Raw genomic sequence first — 21,805 nt, 5'->3', positions numbered from 1 at the left:
TTTCAGTTTGTTGTTGATTTCATCGGTGTAAGTGACTTGGTATACAGAGCTGCACCAAGCAATTTTAAATGTCAGATTTAAGAAACAGTAATATTTTGATCAACCATCAATGATCATGGGTATAAAAGATGTCTACAGCACAACCCAAAGGATACTACTATAACAGTGCTGTCTTATTTCATCCAGTGGCTGATGTTATTCCAGCACTTTTTTTTTTCAATCCAATTAAGTGACACCTGATAAAAAGCTACATTCAAAATTATGCCAAAGTAACAAAAGCCAAGATGGAAAATGCTTTCCTTGGAACTGCCTTGCTACTGCAATATGTATTTCTACTCAATGTTTGAGATGACAAAGCTCAAATACGGCAAGAAACATAGCACAACAAACATCCTTCACTTACTTTGGTTTATGCTACAATATGAAGTGCTGTTCTATCAAAATTCTCCAGTACCCGCTTGAACTACATAGTTCTTCTCCCTCTCTGGGGACATCCAAAACCCACCTGGACACATTCCTATGTCACCCACTCTAGATGACCCTGCCTGGGCAGGGGAGTTGGAGTAGATGAACTCCAGAGGTCCCTTCCAACTTAACAATTCTGTGATTTTGTGATTATCTAAGCGTAACAAAAGTGCTGACAAAACATATCCATGTTTGATCTCAAATAAAGAAATATCCTTAAAAATGAATACTACACATAAAACCCTCTCATGACTATGATATCTTTCACATTTTTTTTTTAAGTTAGATAACTGACTATGTATTAGTCTGTTGCAAAAGAGACGGAGAAACATGTCAACTCCTGCGTATTTGAATTTTTCAAACAGACTGCCCAGCACACGTAACAAAGTCAGCTTTGTGAAAGGAGCAGCTATTACTCTTCACCCAAACGCGGAAATTTATGACTCCCTGGGCTACACGGCCGGCCGGGTCCGACAGGGTCGACCGGCCAGGAGTGAGCTCGAGGAAGTGCCCTCCTCGCCGCTTCTCCCGCTGCTCCAGCGTGCGCAATCCACCTGTTGCTTTCCGCCCCGGATTCTCATTTCACCCCCGGACTCCCAGCTCCCCAGGCAAAGCCGCGGCCAGCGGAAAGTTCCGGCGGGCCCCAGTGCTCAGGTACGGCCCATCCCAGCCCCGCTCCAGGTGTTGCCGGCACCGCCCCCCCTTCCCCCCCTCCCCCCTCCGTGGTTATGTAAGGGGAACCCGCGCGCGCCGCCTCACACACTGTCCCCCTCGGCCCGGCCCGGCTCGGCCCGGCCCCCGCGGCATGGCGGGCACGGCACGGTGCGGAGAGGCGCGGGGCCCGGGCACCTGCAACCCCGGTGCGAGAACCACTCTGGGTGTGAATAGCCCCCGGCCCGCCCAGCGGGTCCAGTGACACCCCCCGCGCCACCCTCCCCCCCCCACCCCCACTCTCCGAGGCTGCCCTGGTAGAGCCCTCGCACGGTGACTGGCGGCGGCGGCGGTGACTGGGCGAGCGCTATACCTTCCTCGGCGGTCTCCATCTTGCCGGGCTGACGCAGCGCCGGCCGGGCGGGTGGTGTGACCACAGGGGGCGGGGCCGCGTGCCAAGCGGACGGACTGGCCGCGCCGCCGAGCCCGCGGCCATAGAGCGCCGCGCGGGCACGGAGCGCCGCTCTCCCGCCGCGAGCGCCGCCTGCCGGGCACATGGGCAAGGAGGCCCCGGAGGGGCCCGGGACGGGGCAGGGCGGGCACTGCTGCGGGACTGCCCCACTCTCAGCTAACGCAGAATCAATTGGCTTGGAAAAGACCTGCGAGGTCATCGGGTCCGACCTGTGAATGAACACCTCCATGACAACTAGACCATGGCACTGAGTGCCACATACAGCTTTTCCTTAAACACCTCCAGGAACGGTGACTCCACCACCTACCTGGGGAGCCCATTCCAATGCCCAATCACTCTTCCTGTGAAGAAATTCCTCATAATGGCCAATCTGAACGTTCCCTGCTGCATCTTGCGACTATGTCTTCTCTCGTTCACTGTTTGTCTGGGAAGAAGATGCCGACCATGACCTGGCTACAACCTCCTTCCATGTGGTTGCACAGAATGATAATGCTCCCCCCTGAGCCACCTTTTCTCCAGGCTAAATAACCCTAGCTGCTCCACCCACTCCTCAGGGGACTGGTGTTACAGATCTTTCACTGGTTTCACTGATTCCCTCCGGACACTTTCCTGCACCTCAATATCCTCCCTGAATTGAGGCGCCCTGTATCGTGACAGTCGTAGGTGGGTAGACAAAGATCCACGACTCGTGCTCCAGGTGTTCATGAGACAAAACAGCCTTGTTTATTATTCAGAACTCAAATACTCAATTCAGATTTCCTGGGCTAGACAGCCATTGGCTGATACTTCTCTCCCTGCCCAGCGTCCTGGCCAGTGGTGTGCAGTGGTTCAGACATGAATTTGGCTAGCTAGATTAGATTTGTGTTATGGCTAGATTTACTTTGTCCAGTCCAGACCAGCTGCACTGTGACACTACTGCAACAGGGCCCAGAGCTGGACACAGCACTCGAGGTGTGGCTCCATCAATGTCAAGTACAGAGGGACAATCATTGCCCTGATCCTTCTGGCCACACTATTTCTGATCCAAGCCCGGTGGCCTTCTTGGCCACCTGGACAGATGCACGTCTCATGTTCAGCCAGCTGTTGACCAACATCCTCATGACCTTTTCCTTCGGGCCGCTTTCCAGACGCTCTTCCCCCAGCCTTTAGTGCTGCCTGGGGTTATTGTGACCGAAGCTCAGGACCCGGCACTTGCCCCTGCAGCTCTGCCAGGGCCCGGCCCTGCCGCTCGGGTGGGAGCGGGCGGACTCATCATTGCCGAGAGCAGCAGTCGGGCCGGGGAAGACCACGGGAGTCGGACAAAATGTAGCCAAAATCTGATCTAAGTTCTACTCCAAACCGGAGAGAAACGCTGCATTCCTACGTGAAATCGAACAGATTTTGAGAGGGTCAGTGTTCCCGGGATCAGGGATGTGTGGAAACAGCCGTCCTTCCTTAGTATCAAGCGGTTACCTGGGCCGTTCGTCAAAACTCACCGTGCCTTCCCGAGCTGGGGCATTCCAACAGAGCGAATAAACCGCTTGGTAAAGCACAAAATTCTTTCAGCTTAATAATTTATGTTTCCATGTCTGTCTGTCCTACAAAGCCGGGGCAGTGCACATTAAAACTTTGTACTTGCACTGAGAGATGTCGCTCGGGCTCTGCTGAGTTGGCAGGAATATTGTTAAGGAAGAAAACAATTTAATTTTAATCAGGGTAAAGAGGAATTCCATCCTGATGAAATGTATGCGTGCACTTAGTGTTCCATTGTGGCAGCTATTTCAACCCCTCTAGTTGATTGTCATAGCAACCCTGAGCTCTCTTTACCGTTTGACCCTTTGTGTCCAGCCAATCATTAAATCCTTTGCATTCAGCCTTCGGGCTTCGTGTCAGCAGCAGAGTGGTTGGTAGTTCAAGTCTGAATTTAGAGTGCAGAGGCAGCACATGGTAATTTGCAGTTTTATAATTCTATTTGCCTAAACCGTAACCACATTAGTTCCTTCAAAATTACATTTTTCAAGCTGGTGTAGTGTATGATACTGGCCTGTGTACACAAAACAATTGAGGAAAAGGTGAAGGCTTCATATAGTTCTCCAATAGCTGAATAAGTACAGTAAAGTCCTGCAGTAAAATACACTTGGGCTCGACTACCATACTCAGCTCTTCTGTGTCCTTCTGCTCTGAAAGACAAGGTGGGAAAATTCCTACTTATAACTTAAAAGATAAAAAGGCTGTTTATTTTAAAAATAAACTCATTTTTGAGCCTCACTTTGCTCCAGTGTCAGCAAGTTATCTTGGATTATTAAAAATCTGCCAGCATAGAACTGAGAATGTGAGAAATGCTGTAATACTAATTTTGTCAGAGCAAGGGAAAATCAATGGAAAAAAATAGGAGAAAAAGCCAAGAAAATGAGAATTTCAATTTCCAAGTATATTCCTAATTCCCACTCTTTATTTCCCAAACATGTAACCATTATTCATTACATCATTGTTACTCTGCTGTGATATATGTAAATTAAATGTCAATAAAAGTCTCTAAATTAAAATTCGCATTCAAAGACCACGGCAAGATTAATGTATATAATTCTCCAATTTCAGTCTCTCATGGGAGGCTTCTTTAAATTCAATTAAAGCTTTTGAAAGGTGTCGCTTTATGTTGCCAGTGAATAATTTCATTCCCGTACGTATCAGTCTGTTCAGCCATTTAAGTTACCTAACAAACATTATGTGTGTACCATCTTCTCAGCATTTAGAGAGAATTTATCCCAAAATGTTGTTCATACATAGTGTTTCAGTATGGGCTATGCAATTGCTTACCAGTAAATGTGAGTTGGAGGCAGACCATTATAATTTAAACAATAAAAAAAAATACCTATAGTATGTTATTGTAAGTTAAATTAAATTAAACATCTCTAAGCCTCCTTGGTGTTTTTGGTGAACATGTTATTAATGTCTGTCTATTTAGTAATATGTTGGTGTATTTTGCCTAAGAAATATCCATGGCTTAAATGGCTTTTAATTTTTGATAAAGAAAGACATTAGAAGGTTATTGTTAGTTTTGACTCTCAACAAGGTCAAGCATTACTGCCAACAGGCACTGAACAAATATGCTGAAAAAAAAAGTATCTGTTCCATATAAGTTATTATCTAGATAATAAAGGAAATATGGTAATTGTACAGGTGTAAACTGAAGATGGTAATAGATATAACCCTAAATGACAGAAGGTTGTGGCAAAAGGAGAGACATATTTATAAGTGTGGATAGAAACAGTAGAAAAAAGGACAAGGTTTTTTTCAATACGGTCTTGTTTGGGTTTTACATTACTTAAACGTTTAGATAATGCATTTTTATTCAAGAGTTCTATTAAGAGAATACAAAATAATAATTGCAAAATGAAAATTATCCAGCATTTGTACTGTGACATTTTCATCTTCCCTAAAATTTTTAAATGGCTTCATAAAAATGATTCCCTTACATTTTTAGTTATTTTGAAAGTTCAGAGCGTTGAAAAAACCAAACAGCAAAAACTATTGCTTCTCAATTTTTCTGTTGATTAACATTTCAAAGCGCATTTGTTTTCTTAACTAGTTGTTTTGGGGTTTTTTTTCAGTGCTATCCTAGTTTTTTCCCCTCAGCTTCCCACCTGACTCTCACCACAAAATTGGTTCAGTTATGAACAGCAAGTTGCAAAAATGTGGAAAACATAGTGGATTATCTTAAGTAAATCCAAGTGAATGTCAGCTTATCTTGACAAACCAAACAGTATTTGGAGTGAACATGTAGCTAGTTCCTAAATAATGCATCACCACTAGGGAGGCCCAGAGCTTCCATGGCAGGAGAAAAACCATCAGAACAGGCCCTTTAGTGTGTAGCACAAAGTATGGCCCACAAAAAATTGGCCTGACACAATCAGAAAGCACAGAGGTTTGCAGACTGCAATAACACATGATAAAAAACACTGCAGCCTGGATCTTCCCTGTGTACTGCAGCAGCTTTAGAGCACATGCTTCCTGGCCAGTGGCTGTTCTGCCATGACATCTGCTGAACCATCCCTAGCCAGCAGATAGCTGCTATGGCCATAGGTTCCTGGAATGAAGATGGAGACAAGTACTCTCAGATGTACTGTGAATGTATTGACATTTGCTGCTGCACCAGGAGATTGGCTCAGGCTGCTGCACTGGTACTAAATAATGACTCTGACGCCTCGGTATATGAAGTACTGAACAATGTATTTCCATTCAGATGGTGTTTGCTTCTTACTAAACCTGGGCTATGATTAGTAGCTAATGGAGGCGTCAAATTTCCTGAAGGAATATGTGATTTGTGGTTCATGTTTTGTGCTATGAAATGTGTAGTATTACTGCACCAAACATAAGGGATGGGCATAATGACTGAGCATCATCAGACACAGCCATGACATAGACTCCAGACCTGTTTATTTTGGAAACTGTTTTGAAGAAGATGCTTGGCTATGTGCTGGGGTTTGTTCTATGGATTATTAACATTTCAACTGAGAAAAAAAATATTTCCACTAGCATTTTAAGTGAGACATGAGGTAAAAAACCCAGTCTAAATTATACTACTGTTTAATGAGTCTTACTGAAAAGACAGTCAAGGCTGTTTATATGTTTAGATTTCAAGAACCCAGGTAATACTTGGATAATTAACACAAACCATTTTCATGGAGTAAAGAAATATTTGCAGAACTTCATGGCTCTTTTCAAAATCTGTAGGATGTGCTTCAACAAATTATATTTCTCAAGCACAGCAGGGATCTTTCCACGTGTTGCAGTGGATTTTCTATTTAAAACATAGGCCCTATCAGCTTGGCTGGGACCCTGCTGAGGGTGAGTCATGCTGAGAATGGAGTCAATGGCTGTTATTAGTTTACTTGGGAGTCAGAGCTTTGTGGCTGTGGTTACTTGGTGGAGACCACCTGCATCTAAAAAAAAAAAAAAAAAAAAGTTATACTGGTATTTCAGAATATCACTTTCCTAATAACTGTCATATCATTTGAAGTGTACAGTTCTTTACCTAAAACACTTTCATCATGACCAAGTGAACCTTTTAGATAGTTAGATATTTGTGTCATTAGATTAGAAAGTTTTTTTTTCCTGCTTCTAGAACTTTGATCTCCTTGGTAATAGAGGGTGTGATGTGAAATATTACCATCATCAAGTGACTGTGTATAACTGAAGTGCTTCTGAGGACATGTTGGTTCCAGTGTCTTTAAAATTTTGTGAAAATATCCCTGCAGATGACATCAGTTAGAGATTATCTTCAATATTTAGCAGAAACAATCTTATTTTGCCAGAAACCTTTATCTTGACCTTCCAGATGTTATTAGAGGTTATGACTGCCAATCAAATTAAATTGAACTTCCCAGGGCAAAGTTCAGTTCTATGTCATTTAAAACCATGGATGTTGCCAAAAAGAAAATGTATCTCTTAGGGAGAATGGTCCACATAGTCACTATAATTGTGTTCCATAACAGCATCTGTGCTACTACTTGTGCTTCTGCAGCACTGACTAGGAAAGAAGTACAGAAGGGCTTAGATTTGTAATAACTTTGTCATTACTTTTTCTCAAATGTTTGCAGCAACAGGAAAAAGAGTGTCCAGGGGAAAGTGAGCTGTGGTCTAAAGGTTAGAGTTACTACAGGCTGATCAGAGTCAATCACTTCTGTTTCGTGAGGTTGTATGATTTCTGGGTGTCTAGATTTGAAAAGACAGGTGTCTGCTAAGGAAGGCAGGAACTTCACTTGAAATGGAAAAATGTAAACCCCTCCCCTTTCTGAGTTATTATAATTTTGAAATGAACGGGTTCTCAGGCAAAGATATGGGAATAGGAATAACATTTATTTACTAGGAGAATTAAAATAAAAATGCAGTAGTACAAAAAAAGAAACTACTGACAGAGTCAGAATATAACCTGATACACCCCGTTGGTCAGAGTGTTGGTAGCAGTCTGATTAAATGGTGGTTGCAGTTTTCCTGGAGTGACAGATGTGGTTCTGCTGAAGCAGTGATCTTGTAGAAGAGTGTAGTTTTCTTCTGAAGGTCCAGTGGTGGTGTAGAGGGGTCTGGTCTTCTGGGAATCTAGTGGAGAAAGGCTGACTGGCATTTTAAATCTCAGATTATATTCAGGTAAGGTCTCCCTGGGTGGAGCATCTCAAAATGGGATGATGCAATTTTATCAGTCAGCAGTGACACTCAATGGCCCATTAACAGAGGATATCTCTCTGGAGGGAGAGTGGGTAGTGGAAGAGATAAAAAACACTGCCATATCTAGTTTTAACAGCTGGCCCATTAACGGAAGATATCCCCCTGGAGTTATGAAGGATGGGTCATGGAAGAGATAAAGAACACTGACTCACTTGGTTTTAGCAGATGGTAATAGAATGCATACTTTTGGTTCCATCTTTCATTGCAACCCAAGACACAGGGCTGACTTTTACTTCACAGTAGCTTTCACATTGAGAATGTGCATCATGGGGCATAGCCCCCTGCTTTTGCTTGTTTTCCTGTGGCAAGAATGTATTTGCTGTGTGCACTGCCATCAATGCAGGGTCAAAGAATATAGTGAAGAAACCACTTAATGCTTTTGATGTCTAAGAAAAATGCTTAGCTCAATGAAGAAGATTCTCAGTTGAGTGACTGACATGGATGTCAAACATGCTTAGTGCTCAAAAGGTACATTCTCTTCACTCTGCTTTGTGTATCAATTATACTTTTTTTGTGACTCATTTCTTTATGTAGTCATATAAGATGGGCCTCTGCCAGGGCCTCAGCCTGGTTAGAGGTGCTAAAGAAAGAGTAATCTCACAAAGATGACAACACACAAAGAAATGGCAGTGCATGGTATTTAATTCTGATGGTCTGGTCCTCAAAGGGTCTGAAGACTATTTAAGCAGATACATTCAGCATTACCATTCAGCTTCTGAGAAAAGCCTTATTTGGAATCTGTACCTTTCAATTGAAAACATCTGGGAAAATTCTTACTTTAAAAGTCAGTATTGAGTTTATCACTGTTTAAGATCGAAAAGTTTTCTGACAGCCTGTCTTTTCTGATTCTTTATTGCATGAACCCTGAGATCAGAAACTGCCGCCAAGAACTTGTACCAAAATTTCCAATCAGGTCTTACATATTCAGGGTGACAAATTGGGTTCTCTTCTTTCATTTTTCTCTGTCTCTCCAAGTTTTGTTCTACTCATTTTTCCTCTTCTTTTAGTGATCTTCTACAGGAAGGAAATCGGGATTGATTTATCTCTGCTTTCCTTACACTCCTGGTCCTGTTGAACCAAGTTCTTGATCCTGATTCTATGTAAAGGCAGGGGAGAATTTTATACAGTAAAGGCCAGGGAGTTTTTTGGGAGGCCTCAACCTCACAGTAGCTTCAAGGAAAGCAAAGGCTCATGGACTCCTCCTTTTCTGTCTCAAACTCACTCCCAATGAGGGTAAACTGAAGTTGGGCAAATATAGTTTCTTCTGTGGACAAGGGTGCTACCACGCAAGGGTGCAGGAAGAACAGCCAGGAGCTAGAGAGGTACATGGTGTAAGGGATCATGGTGAATAGCATGGCCAAGATGAGCAGAGCGAGATGGGAGGAGTGTGAGTGGGGCTAAGAGAAAGACTAGGAGAATTTGTCCAGGGAAGTTGTGTATGCTCCAGCCCTGGAAGTGTTGTTCAAGGCCAGGCTGGATGCAGCTCTGAGCTACCTGGTCTAGTGAAAGGTGTTCCTGCCCATGGTGGGGGGCCGAAACTAGATGATCTTTAAAGTCCCTTCTAACCAAAACCATTCCATGATTCTATGAAGTAAAGAAAATGGTAACAGGGAGAGATCCTTGGAAGCATGGAACAGGGAAATGTCACAATAATCATCAAGGCAAAAGAAGAGAATTCAGGGAACTACGGTGTTGCTGAAGGACAAGAAGTATTGAGGATTCCCCAGATAATCAGACACACAGCCACTTTTTCGTGAGGCAAAAATACCTTTATTTCAGGGGTTTTTAACCCCTTTTATAAGGTGTTTCAGTCTAGGTTATGTGATTGGACAATAAACCAGCACCCCATTTGGTCCCATTGGTGGGACCAGAGAAAACACACTAAGAACATCTGTTCAGTATTGTTTTGAGAAATATAATCTGTTTACAATAAAACAATCCTTGAGAGAAAACTGTTCCCAGGAACTTTTCTCCCTGGCAGGCTGAAACTCTCTCAGGCTCAGAAAACCATGTCCACACTACGGTTTGGTGAGCCTCATCTCAACCTACAGTAAGATTATGCAGTGTGCATTGAAAGAATCTCATGGCAAACAGGGACCTAGACACCAGGAGCAGGAGCATTGACAGGATCCAGAGAGGTGACCAGGTGCCACGAGAGGGAACCTCTATTCTACGCCCAGGAGGAGTCTGGGGGCCCTGAGGAGGTGGCAGGGAGATGGAACATCTATGGGGACTGTAGTGGCTAGTCAGGCAGGGACCATGGTGGATTCCACCCAAGCTGGGGCCACCTGCCAGTTTGATGGGCCATGAAACAAGAAGCTGCTGATTTTGGGAAACTTATTGCCTTGAATGCTGCCTCCTGATTAAGGAAGACTTTTGCTTGAGGGGCCCCAGGGCATTTCCAGGTGTCTAAAGCCTTCATCATTTGCAGCAGCATCCTGCACAGGTGCCCTGCACCTTACTACTAGCACTGATGGCAGCTGAATGACTGAGTTACTGGGTGATGCCAATCTGCTATCTTGTCTCAGGCTGCCACATCTTCCTGTATCATCACTAGAATAGTCCCCAGACCACATCCCATGACTGCCAGAGTCCCTTGAGCTGGGTCAGTCACTGCCTGTGCTCAGCTGGGGGTGGTTCAGGAGAAAGATGTGGGGACTCAGGATTTTCTCTGAAAGCACAGGGGTGATGGGACAGTGGCTGATTATCTCTGCCTCCACTCAGCTGCAGAAAGTGCTGCACTCCTTGAGCCCCAGCAGTGACTGATCCCAGCTCCTATACCAATGACTGGTCCTTATCCCTCTGTTCAGGGGGATGTTGGGAAGAACATGTCAGAAATTTCTAAACCAGCCTTATTGATGAAGACACAGGTGGGGATAGCTTATTGAGAGACCGACAGCTTTTTCATGACTCTTCACAGAAGTAAAAGTGAACGCCGTTTATTTCTATCTTTAGCACACTTATATAGGGTTCTACAAGGTCCGTGGGCTAAGCAAATTACTATTGGCTAATACACACAGGTTTACATTTTTTCTCCTGTACACAAGGATATTGTTTTGCTTTACTCTCTCTTCCGCAGGAAGGTTTCAAGGACTTTAGCCCTTAATATCATGACTTATTTCAAAGACTGGTTTGTGCAGACAGGCCTTTACTAATATATAAAATATAGCAAAAATTCCCCCTTTCTCTTTTTGCACAAACCAGGCTTTGGATGTGACTCATTCTATACTCTTATGAAGAAAAGATAATATGCAACTTAAAACTGTCATCCCAATTAACACTGTAAGTAAAGTCCGTCCCCCTTCTAGCACAAGGGACCTCAACCATCCAGTGATTCCCCAGCTGGCGAATCAACTTCCAATGGGGTCACTATCTTCTTTTAGGGCATGTAACCCATCCTGTAGCTGATGTAGTTGCTTATGGATGGAAGCTGAATGATCAGTAAGATCCAAGCAGCACATGCCTTCAAACTCCTCACAACCATGTCCTTGTGCTAAGAGCAAAATTCAATTGCAGCTTGATTTTGTAATACTGCATGACGTATACTACTCACATCGGCTGAAAGTTCACTTTACATTGTGGATGTTAAGTTCAATTCTTTCCTAGTCCAACAAGTGAGCCTTTTTAGAGTTGCTAAGCCTTCATTCATTCAGGCTTCACTTTGACTGTTTGATGTTTTTTATTTTATCAACTACATTCAGCAATTGGTGTAAACTTGGATGGAAACAAAGTAAGTTTCCCAAGATAACAGGGTCCTCTATTAGAGTAGATTAGCAGGAATCCCATTCCATGCTCTATCTCCACAGATTGGGAATATGGAACTAGGTAATCGCTTTGGTAATTGTCCTGTGAGATTGCACTGCGAATAAAAGGCTTTACTTTCAGTGTGAGTAACGAGGTCAACTATAGGGTTGACTGCAGCCCAGTGCTGCATTACTTTGTTGGAATGGCTTTTTGTTGGGGGTTCAAACATTATTCATCCACCTGAGGTATTGGTGGAACAAATCTAATTCTTCTGGGGGCTCTGTGGTAACGTTAAGAACTTTGATAATTTTTGCTTGCCAACAGGCTTCAAGTTGCCTTAATGTGAAGCCAACAGTGCGATTGCACTCCTGAAACATTGCCAATTGATTCAGTCAAGTCTCATTACTAACAAAACCTTTAAATGCTTGAGGATCCCATTCAGGGACTCTTATGAGACAGGTGCGAAAAGGATCTCCAGGTGTGGCTAGGCTCAGACACATAGACCTTTGGCCAGCTCAATGTGCCAGAGTAACCCATATGTTCTGTCGCTTTTGGATGTTAGTTAGCAGACAGTTGGTTGGGACTATACACAGCACAATTACCATAAGCAGTTGGTTCCATGTAAATGACACCATACTTGCAAACTCATAGCTAAAACTTTAACATTAAATGAACTTTCAAAGATGCTTACCTCTTGAAGGGGGGGGGAATGCTTATACTTTATACTAGCATAACAATTACTACACAGGCTAAACTATTTTAAACTATTATCTAACTACTTTTAACACACGTGCTCTGGTATATATGTAGTCTAAGCATGAAAGCAATTTGCTGAAAGGGTAAACACACAACTACAATTTGCTTTATATACAGTTAGATGGAGTCCACACTTTCTTAGATCTTCTACAGAATTTCTCTCACAAACTGACTATGATTTAACACGATTCAGTCTTGGAACACTGTTCTCGTGATGTCAGCTGGCAGCGGATCGGTGACTAAGGGCTTTCATGTTCAGGTTGTTCTTCACATCCTTCTAAACCTTAAAACAGAAGATAACTGAAAAAATTCATAGAGACACAACATCATAATAACAACATAAAATTTCTGTTGGCAACTCTCTGTGCAGTGTTCAGACACAACTGTGTCCTGACAGCTCCACTTCTGATCCATGTCTGGAGTACCAAGGCTGTGTGGTGACTTCTCTGTTCACTGTGTCTCACATGTTCAGAGGTAGACAGTCTGGTCAGATGAACAGTGACCTTTTTGAACCTCCCAACAAAACACAGACACTTCTCCCCTTGAAGTTAATGAATTACACTAATCAAATGCTTTTAGGGCATAAATTTCCCCTGTTTTTTTTAAAAAAAAAAATAAAAATGAGATGTACTTCTGTTACACACATCAACATTAACACAAAACCATATACACAATGAATAAGAACCTATAGCAGTTAAAAATCAATCAAACCATAAACATTACTAAGAACATATGTAATATAAAACTACTATTAATTACTAAAACACTGCACCAGCATCCCATAGTTTGCTAACGAACAAAACCAAAAAAAATCAGCGAAGGATTGGATAACCACCTCTGGAAATGATTCTTCAAGCCCACTTCAAAATTGATCCAGCTGTCATGTTACTAGGGTCAAATTGCTAAGTTAAAAAGTGACTCAAATACTGATTTGGTGCAAAAAACATCTGGATCTGTTGGCAAACATTCTGTTCAGGTAAAGTCAAGGCTTGGCCAGGGCCTTAGGCTTTAAACTGGAAAGATGCCTCTTAACTAATTTTTAAAACAAGGTTCTCAATAGTAGCAGCTATGAGATGCTTAAAGCACAGCAAACTGTTAAAATGCATTTGTACAAATCAAATGATCAGAAGTCTCAGGTACCAGACCAATTAAACCATTCAGCAGTTGGTTTAATCTGAAGCCTCCCCCATGGCAGCTGATCCTCAGCAATGATACATCTTCTTAAAATTCTGGAAACACTGAAAAATAAGAAAGCTATAACAAACAAAAACTGCAGAGATTGCAACAACCAATAGAACTTCCGATGAAGTCAAGGGTGTCACAGACTGCATTCACTTCTATCCACAAGCAGGTGCTCATCAGTGTTCTGTCACAGCTGTTTCAGTTGTAGTTATCTTCATTTCTCTAGAAAAATAACTATACTTTGCAGTTTGGACAAGTGTCTCCAATAAAACATAAAACAATTTAAATTAAAAAATATTTAAACCTAACAATAATTATTTATTATTTATGACAAAAGGAAATAACAAAACTTAACCTTAAAAAAAATCTAAGTTATAAAACTTAACTTAAAAACATTCAAGTCTAAACATAATAAAACTTGACTTTTCTTAATTCTATTAACACTTAATCTATATTAAATAAAAACATAACTTAATCTTATTCTGTTCTACAAAAAGCAGCTAAAAGTTTGATATATACCTTTTAAACACAATATAACAGTAATGTGGATTGACTATAAAGATTATAAAACTGTAACAAATACATCACAATTCTGTGTCATCTAGCTTTGAGAATAACTCACAATAACTGCAAATGTTACTAAAAATACTCATTCATAACAGTAATTTGCCTACTATATGCTTAAGTTGGTTAGGATTTTAAAGTGCAGTCTTTCTAGAAAAAAAACACAACAACACAGGATTTGGCAAGTTGCCATTCAGCTTTTGTAGCACTTTTCAGAAACATTAAGTCCAATTCCTAAACTAAAATCCAAAATCCAAATTGGTATATATGCAGTTATATGTGTTTTATATAACAAAAGGACTCACATTGAAATTGCCTTATTAAAACTGTGGAGAAAACAAGCAAGTAGATAACATATGCTCTAACTTAACTTTGTCTTGTATAGTAAAGTTCTCTTAAGTAATTATTTTTTAAACCACAAATCTCTTCTGTAGATAACATTAATTGGAAGGTTTTCATAGTAGCTGTAAATTATACGATATTTTAGGCTTAGGCTTTAAAGGTAATTATTGCAAGGTAACTTCTGTTAATATTCACCTTAAACACCTTTTTTTGAAATGGGGCTTTTTAAACTTTCAAAGAATCACAATAATTTCTCTAGTAAAACTCTACAAACTGCAACTGCATAAACTCATGATTACTTAAAACACAAAATTCACTCTAAAAGGATATATAAAAACATTTTAAAAAACCAATGAATCATGAATTTTTAACAAACTGGGTACTATCCTGATGCTTTTTCTTAGAGAGAGAGCAGGGGGGTGGACTGCCTGCTCTGCTGCTGCTGCTGCAGCTCCGCTATTATCTTTCTTCGTCATCCCCCACATACTCTCACAGAGAGGAAAAATGGAGAGAAAGAAAAAAAACCTCACAAAGTTAACTTTAACACATACAGTTTTTTCTCTCAATTTCTCTCTTGTTGTTTGCAGATAGAGGAAAAAGGGCACGATTTTACAAAAGCAGGCGATGTTACACAAAAAGTCTCTCACGGCCAGGTGCTAACAACGGTGACCATTGCAGCTTATCAACTTTTAATTACAGTGATGAATTTTGAACTAGATACCATATAGTTAGCGATTTTTTGGCTATTTTGTCTCTCTTTGAAGCTGCCTGAGCCACCTGTTTCTGCTCAGCTGCTTCTGTAATTGTTCAGCGTGGCCTTGGAACTTTTTCTGCACTGCCTTTGCCCTGGGGGTGCCTTTGTTCTCTGTGCACACCTCAGTGCTCCCCCACGTCCCCCTGGTAAAAAGGTAAAAACCAATCCATATCTGGCTTCTTTTCTTCCAGGGTAGTAAAGTTGGAACTTAAAAAAGATTGTGGTGTTAAAAGTGACTCCAAAAGTGAAGCAAATAGTTCAGGCCATATCACATCCTGCCATTGCTGAAAAGATTCTGTTGTTTCAGAGTTTCCTGTGGAATTTCTTTCTCATTATTTTCTTCTCTCTGACTCTCCCTCCCTCTTTCCATGGGCAGCATAGATAGGAGTGCTTGCCCAGCAGTGGGAGGTAAAGGTATCTCCTGCTGTGATGCAGGTAGAATTACAGGGCTCACAGCCTCAGCATATCTCGCTTTTCTGTTTTTTAAGGTATTAATTACAATCTGACTAGTTTGACCGAGAGACAGAGTGTCCTTTCTCTTTTCCGTGATTGCCGTTTCCCACATCAGAGCCCTTATATCCATCCATTTCTCAACTGCAAAGAGCGTTGGGGGCACTGCAAAATTCCCGTGATTTTTCGCCCATATAATGAGCTTATCCAGGTCGTTTTCCCTGGCTGCTTCGCCTCATTTAATGAGAATACAAAGAAGCAGTTTTTTCGCTGCTGCAAATTCAACTTCCATGCTGGCGGCACATGGCGGGGTGAGGGTCATGACCCCTCACTCACTCCTCTGCACCTCCGTCTCCCCCGGCAACCTGAATTCTAATTACACATCTAACTGCACCATGTCTCACCGCGCTCAGGTTGCCTATCCAGTACCAATCTGCGTCCGGGGCTTCCTGCGCCCAGATCCGCTCTTCTGGCTCCAAAGCCCCCTGCCCACAGAGCGTCCCTGTTTGAAGCGCCAGATATTGAGCGACCATCAGCTTTTTCATGACTCTTCACAGAAGTAAAAGTGAATGCCATTTACTTCTATCTTTAGCAGACCTTATAAAGGGTTTTACAGGGTCTGTGGGCTAAGCAAGTTACTATTGGCTAATAAACACAGGTTTACATTTTTTTCTCCTGTACACAAGGATATTTTTTCGCTTTACTCTCTCTTCTGCAGGAAGGTTTCAAGGACTTTAGCCTTTAATATCACGACTTATTTCAAAGACTGGTTTGTGCAGACAGGCCTTTACTAATATATAAAATATAGCAACAGTAGCTGCCACCCCAATAACATTCAGTGATTTTTTGGTATAAATCTGTGAAATTCTATGCAAAATGCTAACTTCTGAAATGTCCTGTCTGCAGTATCAAGCAGTCTGAAGCCAAGAGGAATGAGATATGCTTTAGCCCTCCACCAGGAAGGGGATAGGGGGCAAGAAGGGGTACAGGAGTACTTCAGAACTGACACAGCAAATGGTCTCATACAAGGAGTCTGTTGTGTGAATCTGGACATAAAGGATGGGAGCTTGTCCAGCAGCATGTCAGCCCAGCCCTATGGGGCAGCATGCCTGTGTGAATCGATGTGTTCTCACCAGCAGGCTGCACCTTACAATAACAGAAGAAAGTCCTGGAGGCCAAGAGAGGTGACCCAGAACTCCCCAATTCATCTGAGCTACAAGGATCTGTGAATGTAGGTGAGTTGGAAATCTGTACATCAAGAAGTGCTTGTGCTTGATTTTCTATGACAGATTTTCTCACTGCAGTCCAAAACTTGGGGTTGAAAGTGTGTACTTATGTTAAATACTCTGATTTAGCATATTTAACATAGCTATGTTAACATAACTTTAATGATTATATCTGAAATATTCTTAAACCTGCTGCATGCTTCATATTGGCATGTAGATTTTGTATGTGGAATTAATTCCAGAGCAGCTATTGCAACCAAGAAAAGGTGTGTGTCTTGAAGACCCATGAGAAGGAAGACATTAAAGATCTCTTTTTGTTTTTGAAAACCCATATTTATAACATGCAGATCAGTAATGTCCTATGGTTTAGTACCATATGTAATCACAGATATTTAATAAGGTTCTTTGCCTACTACTAATATGATCATATTTTAATGAAAATTGAAAGCTGAAAGTTATAAGTTCTCACTCACCTGGATTCCTTGTATTTAGAAATTTGCCACATATATTTAGTGCTGTGCTCACAAACAAATCAAAGCTCCCCCTGGAGCCCAGGGAATCAAATCACTGGGACCTTGGTCAAGTGCTGTGTGTTGTAGGACTGGGACTGTACTGGCTTGGCTCTTCTGAGCTTTACTTCAACATTGCTTCTTCTTCAGCATCCTAGTCATGTTTGAGTTTTTTAAATCTGGAGATAACAAACTGGAAAACCCCATATATTTCTTGTTTTCATAATAAAAATCAGAAGAATATATTTTCTTCTTTGTAAAATTTGCATTTAAGATAAACAGAGAGCCATTTAATGGAGAGTCATTTAGTACAAGAGCAAAGAAAGTTACAAGTGTGATGAAGAGTTAATGATTTTCAGCTGCTGTTGGGAGAGCATTGAAAGAAGAATTCCTTGAAAAGATACCATACCTAAAGAGAAGAATTCCTAACAAGCTTTTAAAGAAGTATGCAGATTCTCTGGGAGGTTTCCAAGAGTAATCAACACAACTACCAATAGTTCGGCTGCCTGAAAGAACATAAACACAGCAAAGATTACTTTGAAGTGTACCCAGGTGAAATGTGCAAGATCTAGACTGCATTTAGGGAAGCCAGTTGTTTCCCAAACTTCACAAAATCTTTTTATCCCATCAAAGCAGGAAACAAAAATAGGCTTCTTAACAAACTTTAATTATAACAGCGTCTTGCATGGTAATCAAGAGCCTTAATTACCACACCAAGAAGGAGCCTGTTGTTTAATTTCTGATTTTCTGTTTACATAATTCACATGTTCATTCTGGAGTGTGTAGTTTCATTGCTTCTGAGTCAGTCCATGCTTACTACTTGCTCTCAATTCACATATGTAATTGTCCTTGGAAATTCACTTAGCTCTCAGAGGTTTAAGTTTGAAAATATTGGCATTTATGTCCTTTCTCACAGGAAAGAACTTATCAAGATTGTTGAATAACATACAGCAATATTTGATCTCAGCTAAATCATGGGGTTTAACTCTTGAGGAATTGAAATGACTTAGTGATTATTTTAGGATAAATATGCATCATCAGAAAAATCCACATATTCAAAGTTCAGTTTTGGGCACACTTTTGAAGAAATTTCTGGGGAAGAGATCTTCAGCAGGCAGCAATTTCTGCCTAAAACTAGAGAGGGAGTGTTTGAATAGCTCCCAGTACAATAGTATTTGACTGTAGTGAGAGGAATCAGGTTTCTGTTTCTAGCTCACATTAAAACAGAAGTGGCTGTACCAAGGCAGAGTATTCTAGAGAAGACAGAAGTCAAGAAACTGCCATGTGAGTATGGCAGTTTCTGCTCAAATGAGCATGGTGGAGCATTAGCTTGAGCACAGATCTTTGACCCAGCACATTTATGTTAAATCTTCAGGTCTATACTGAAAGCATATATCTTAGGTAGAAAGTCCTTTCAGAACTGGCCTATCCAAGACTTCCTCTCACAACAGTACTCCCACCTGCTTTATATCTGTTCTATCTTTTCTATGGACATTGAGACAAATGCTTCTCATGAATGTCAGTCTATCATTCATGAGAAAGAGTATGTGATGGTAGAGACACGCTATGAATTCCTTCTTCAGAGGAGATAACTAATTTCCCTTTTTTCCTTCCCTCTCTATCCAGATTACAAGCCAGAAGGTGATCCACACCCTGGAGAACTTGTTCATTTTCTGTATCTGGACTTATTAAAAGGTTTGTGCACAAGGAAAAGAAACACACTGGAGTCTAGCTTGGAAGAAGCAAGTGGTGATTTCACTCAAAAAAATTGGTCTCACCTCCTGTTGGAATCCAAAATAAAAGCCTCTCTGACCTACTCAGAGAAAGGAAAGAATTAAAATATATTAAACCATAGATATAGAGTAAAACTGTAGGCTTTAGTTTTAAGTAGGTAAAGATATAGATTAAGTGCACTAAGAGTTTGTGTTAGCTAGTGAAAAGCCTTATCACACAGTTTAAAGTTCAGTTCAAGTTGAATCTGTGAAGGATAGTATCATTGAACTTTAAACTGTGTGATAAGGCTTTTCACTAGCTAACACAAACTCTTAGTGCACTTAATCTATATCTTTACCTACTTAAAACTAAAGCCTACAGTTTTACTCTATATCTATGGTTTAATATATTTTAATTCTTTCCTTTCTTTGAGTAGGTCAGAGAGGCTTTTATTTTGGATTCCAACACCTCCCCAGGCAAACTTACAAACAAACCAGGAGTTCTAGGGAAGTTAATAAGTTTTATGCAGACTTCGGGTCTCTTTGAAGTGGAAGGTGACTGGGGATTTGATTTCAGCTTCAGGCTTTGGATTTGGATTGGTTTTTCCCCCTGAACCAGGAAAACAGGCTGTAGCGATCACTTGAGCTTGTCCTGAGGTCTAAACTGCAGCTCAAGGCAGGTCTTTGGGAGGAATCTGCCTTATAGTACCTGCCTTGTCAAATAAAAACAGGTTATCATCTCTGCAGCTTCCAGGGAATAAAGGGAAAATCAAAGCACCTTAGAGATGAACCTTGTAAACAATTGAATAAGGTGGGCCTGAACTTTTTGTGTCATGGCCTATAACACCTCAGCTCTCTGCGATCTCATTGTGGGTCTATCAGGAAACTGTGATACAATTTTGAGACCAGAAGGAAGGAGCATGCTAGAAATTGTGAAATCTGGAAGTGCTAACATCAGCCTTTTAGAGCAAATCTGATCAGGCCTTGAATTTCCTGCTTAAGCTTGTGTTTTCTACTTCCTGTAGCATCCAGTTTGAAACTCGCTAGCTCACAACCAAGCTGTGGAAGAGCAAGCCTGGGAGTTCAGTCTTGGCTTTGACACACACAGTGCTAGCAAATGTTTGAAATGACCAGGTAATCAGGGGAAGAGAACCTCTTCCACACCATAATATTTGATGCCACAAGCATCTGAACCAGGTAGGATGGGAAGTGACTGCAGTCTAGTTGCACTACCTGGCCCAAGAGCTTCCTTCCACGTGTGATGCACATTGCCTTCCTCTACTTGCACTGGGCTGGCCCCCTTCCTGCCTGGACCCCTTTTGTCTTCTGAGATGCTCCATTACATGTTTACAGCAGCTCAGAGAGTCTTAGAAACTCATTTTGTTCAACTGGCACAGACTTAGAATAGTCCCAGAACAGTCTCAACCATTTGCAGGGTTACACCAAAACGTTGGATTTTTTCTGCTAGGGTAAAGTTCATTATCTCATTTTAGAAAAAGGGTGAGACAGGTGCTTTCTGCAAACATATTTAATAAATCCCCTTGATTGCTCTGAATTATGTATGGTAATTATCTTGTTATATAATTAGAAGATCTTGTATATACTTTCCTTAAACCTGTTGCTTTGATGTTGCACTTGGGTGTCTGTATTACTTTCTGGGATGCAGTCCAAAGCTGTTTGGATACATTCCAAGATTACTAATGCACAGACATATTTGCAAAACAGGACTTTTAAAGTCAAGGAAACATGGGTAAAAGTTTTTTTTCCTGGCACTCTGTTTAAAGTTTTGGAGTTTAAAACACTGATTAGTATAGTAATCTTCGTCAGATTTGTTCAATATTCAGTGAATGTTGTTTCCCTTTCTGTAGTTAGGAAAAAAAACAACTAAAGGTTCATCTGAAAGATGTATAACCTGTGGGGGATCATATGCTGGTGGAAATTTTGGGGTCCTCCTGGCTTTAGAAAGAATGTCTTAGAAAATCTCAGCCAAATGAAACTGTTCAAGTGTATGCTGGGAGTTTAGAGAGGAGAAGCCAGAATTCTACACATGAAAGTTACCTCTTCTGAAAATTAAAATAAATTCTGTGGGCACAAGTGTGTACTTTTTGTCCAGGACAGCTTATTTTTACTGAAGACTGAAGTAGTATTTACATCTCCGTGCAAATATGGCCTCAATTAGAAGGAAAAAAATCATTCCCTTCCAGCTGATTAATCCCAGAAATTTTCTGAAACAAAATAAGCATTAAATGAGTTTCGTATGAGACAACACATACCAAATAAAGAAACAGAAAAAAAAATGTAAAAGGACCTATGCCCTGGAATAAAACTGAAAAAAAAATTATACATCTTTTTAAATCCACATTTTATGGGAAAAAATCTTATATATAAAAAATTATAAATATATAAAAAATATAAATACAAAATGCAGTTTCAATGACTAAACACAATGAATTAATTCATCATTGAAAGCAATATTCTGAGTTATTCTATTCTATTATATTAATATTGTAGTGGGTAACTGAAAAAAAAAGAAGTGTTTTTTAGTAATTACTGGTTTTCAAATTTTTGTTGTTTTAGACAAGACTAAATATTTAGTTAGAAAAAGACAATAAATATTCTTAAATTATGCACAAAATAGATGTTTAGTTTCTTAGAGAAGGAAATCAGCCCTTAGTCCATGCAATTATCCACGTACTCTTAATTGTATTGACTTGCTCGTATCTGCATTTATGGTGTTCAGTGAAAAACAGATATCACCTTTGATCTGAGGTACC

At 40.9% G+C, this 21,805-nt stretch overlaps 2 protein-coding genes across 13 annotated transcripts in view; one reads left to right on the top strand and one right to left on the bottom strand.

Moving 5' to 3' along the window:
- Nucleotides 1-4,325, bottom strand: part of MARCHF6 (membrane associated ring-CH-type finger 6) — a 45,668-nt gene extending 41,343 nt beyond the window's left edge. For 2 of the 12 annotated variants that reach the window (XM_086844834.1, XM_086844667.1), the window contains exon 1: nt 404-1,197. Coding sequence is in view for 4 of the 12 variants with exons in the window: in XM_086844504.1 (XP_086700630.1) it covers nt 1,490-1,817 (328 nt within the window). In the remaining 8 variants the exon portion in view is untranslated. Of the gene's footprint in view, nt 1-403; nt 1,216-1,489 lie in introns of those variants that run through there. The other 10 variants (XM_086844504.1, XM_086844569.1, XM_086845314.1 and 7 more) reach the window with 10 other exon arrangements.
- Nucleotides 1,030-21,805, top strand: part of LOC111925682 (carboxymethylenebutenolidase homolog) — a 33,664-nt gene continuing 12,888 nt past the window's right edge. The window contains exons 1-3 of the mRNA XM_086845439.1: nt 1,030-1,119; nt 16,724-16,819; nt 18,946-19,014. The gene's annotated coding sequence lies outside the window, so the exon portion shown is untranslated. The remainder of the gene's footprint in view (nt 1,120-16,723; nt 16,820-18,945; nt 19,015-21,805) is intronic.

The sequence above is a fragment of the Cyanistes caeruleus genome, chromosome 1 (assembly GCF_971803275.1).
Source record: "Cyanistes caeruleus chromosome 1, bCyaCae1.hap1.1, whole genome shotgun sequence".
Classification (NCBI taxonomy): domain Eukaryota; kingdom Metazoa; phylum Chordata; class Aves; order Passeriformes; family Paridae; genus Cyanistes; species Cyanistes caeruleus.
Note: the sequence above shows the minus strand (reverse complement) of the source record. Positions and strands in the feature narration are given on the sequence as shown.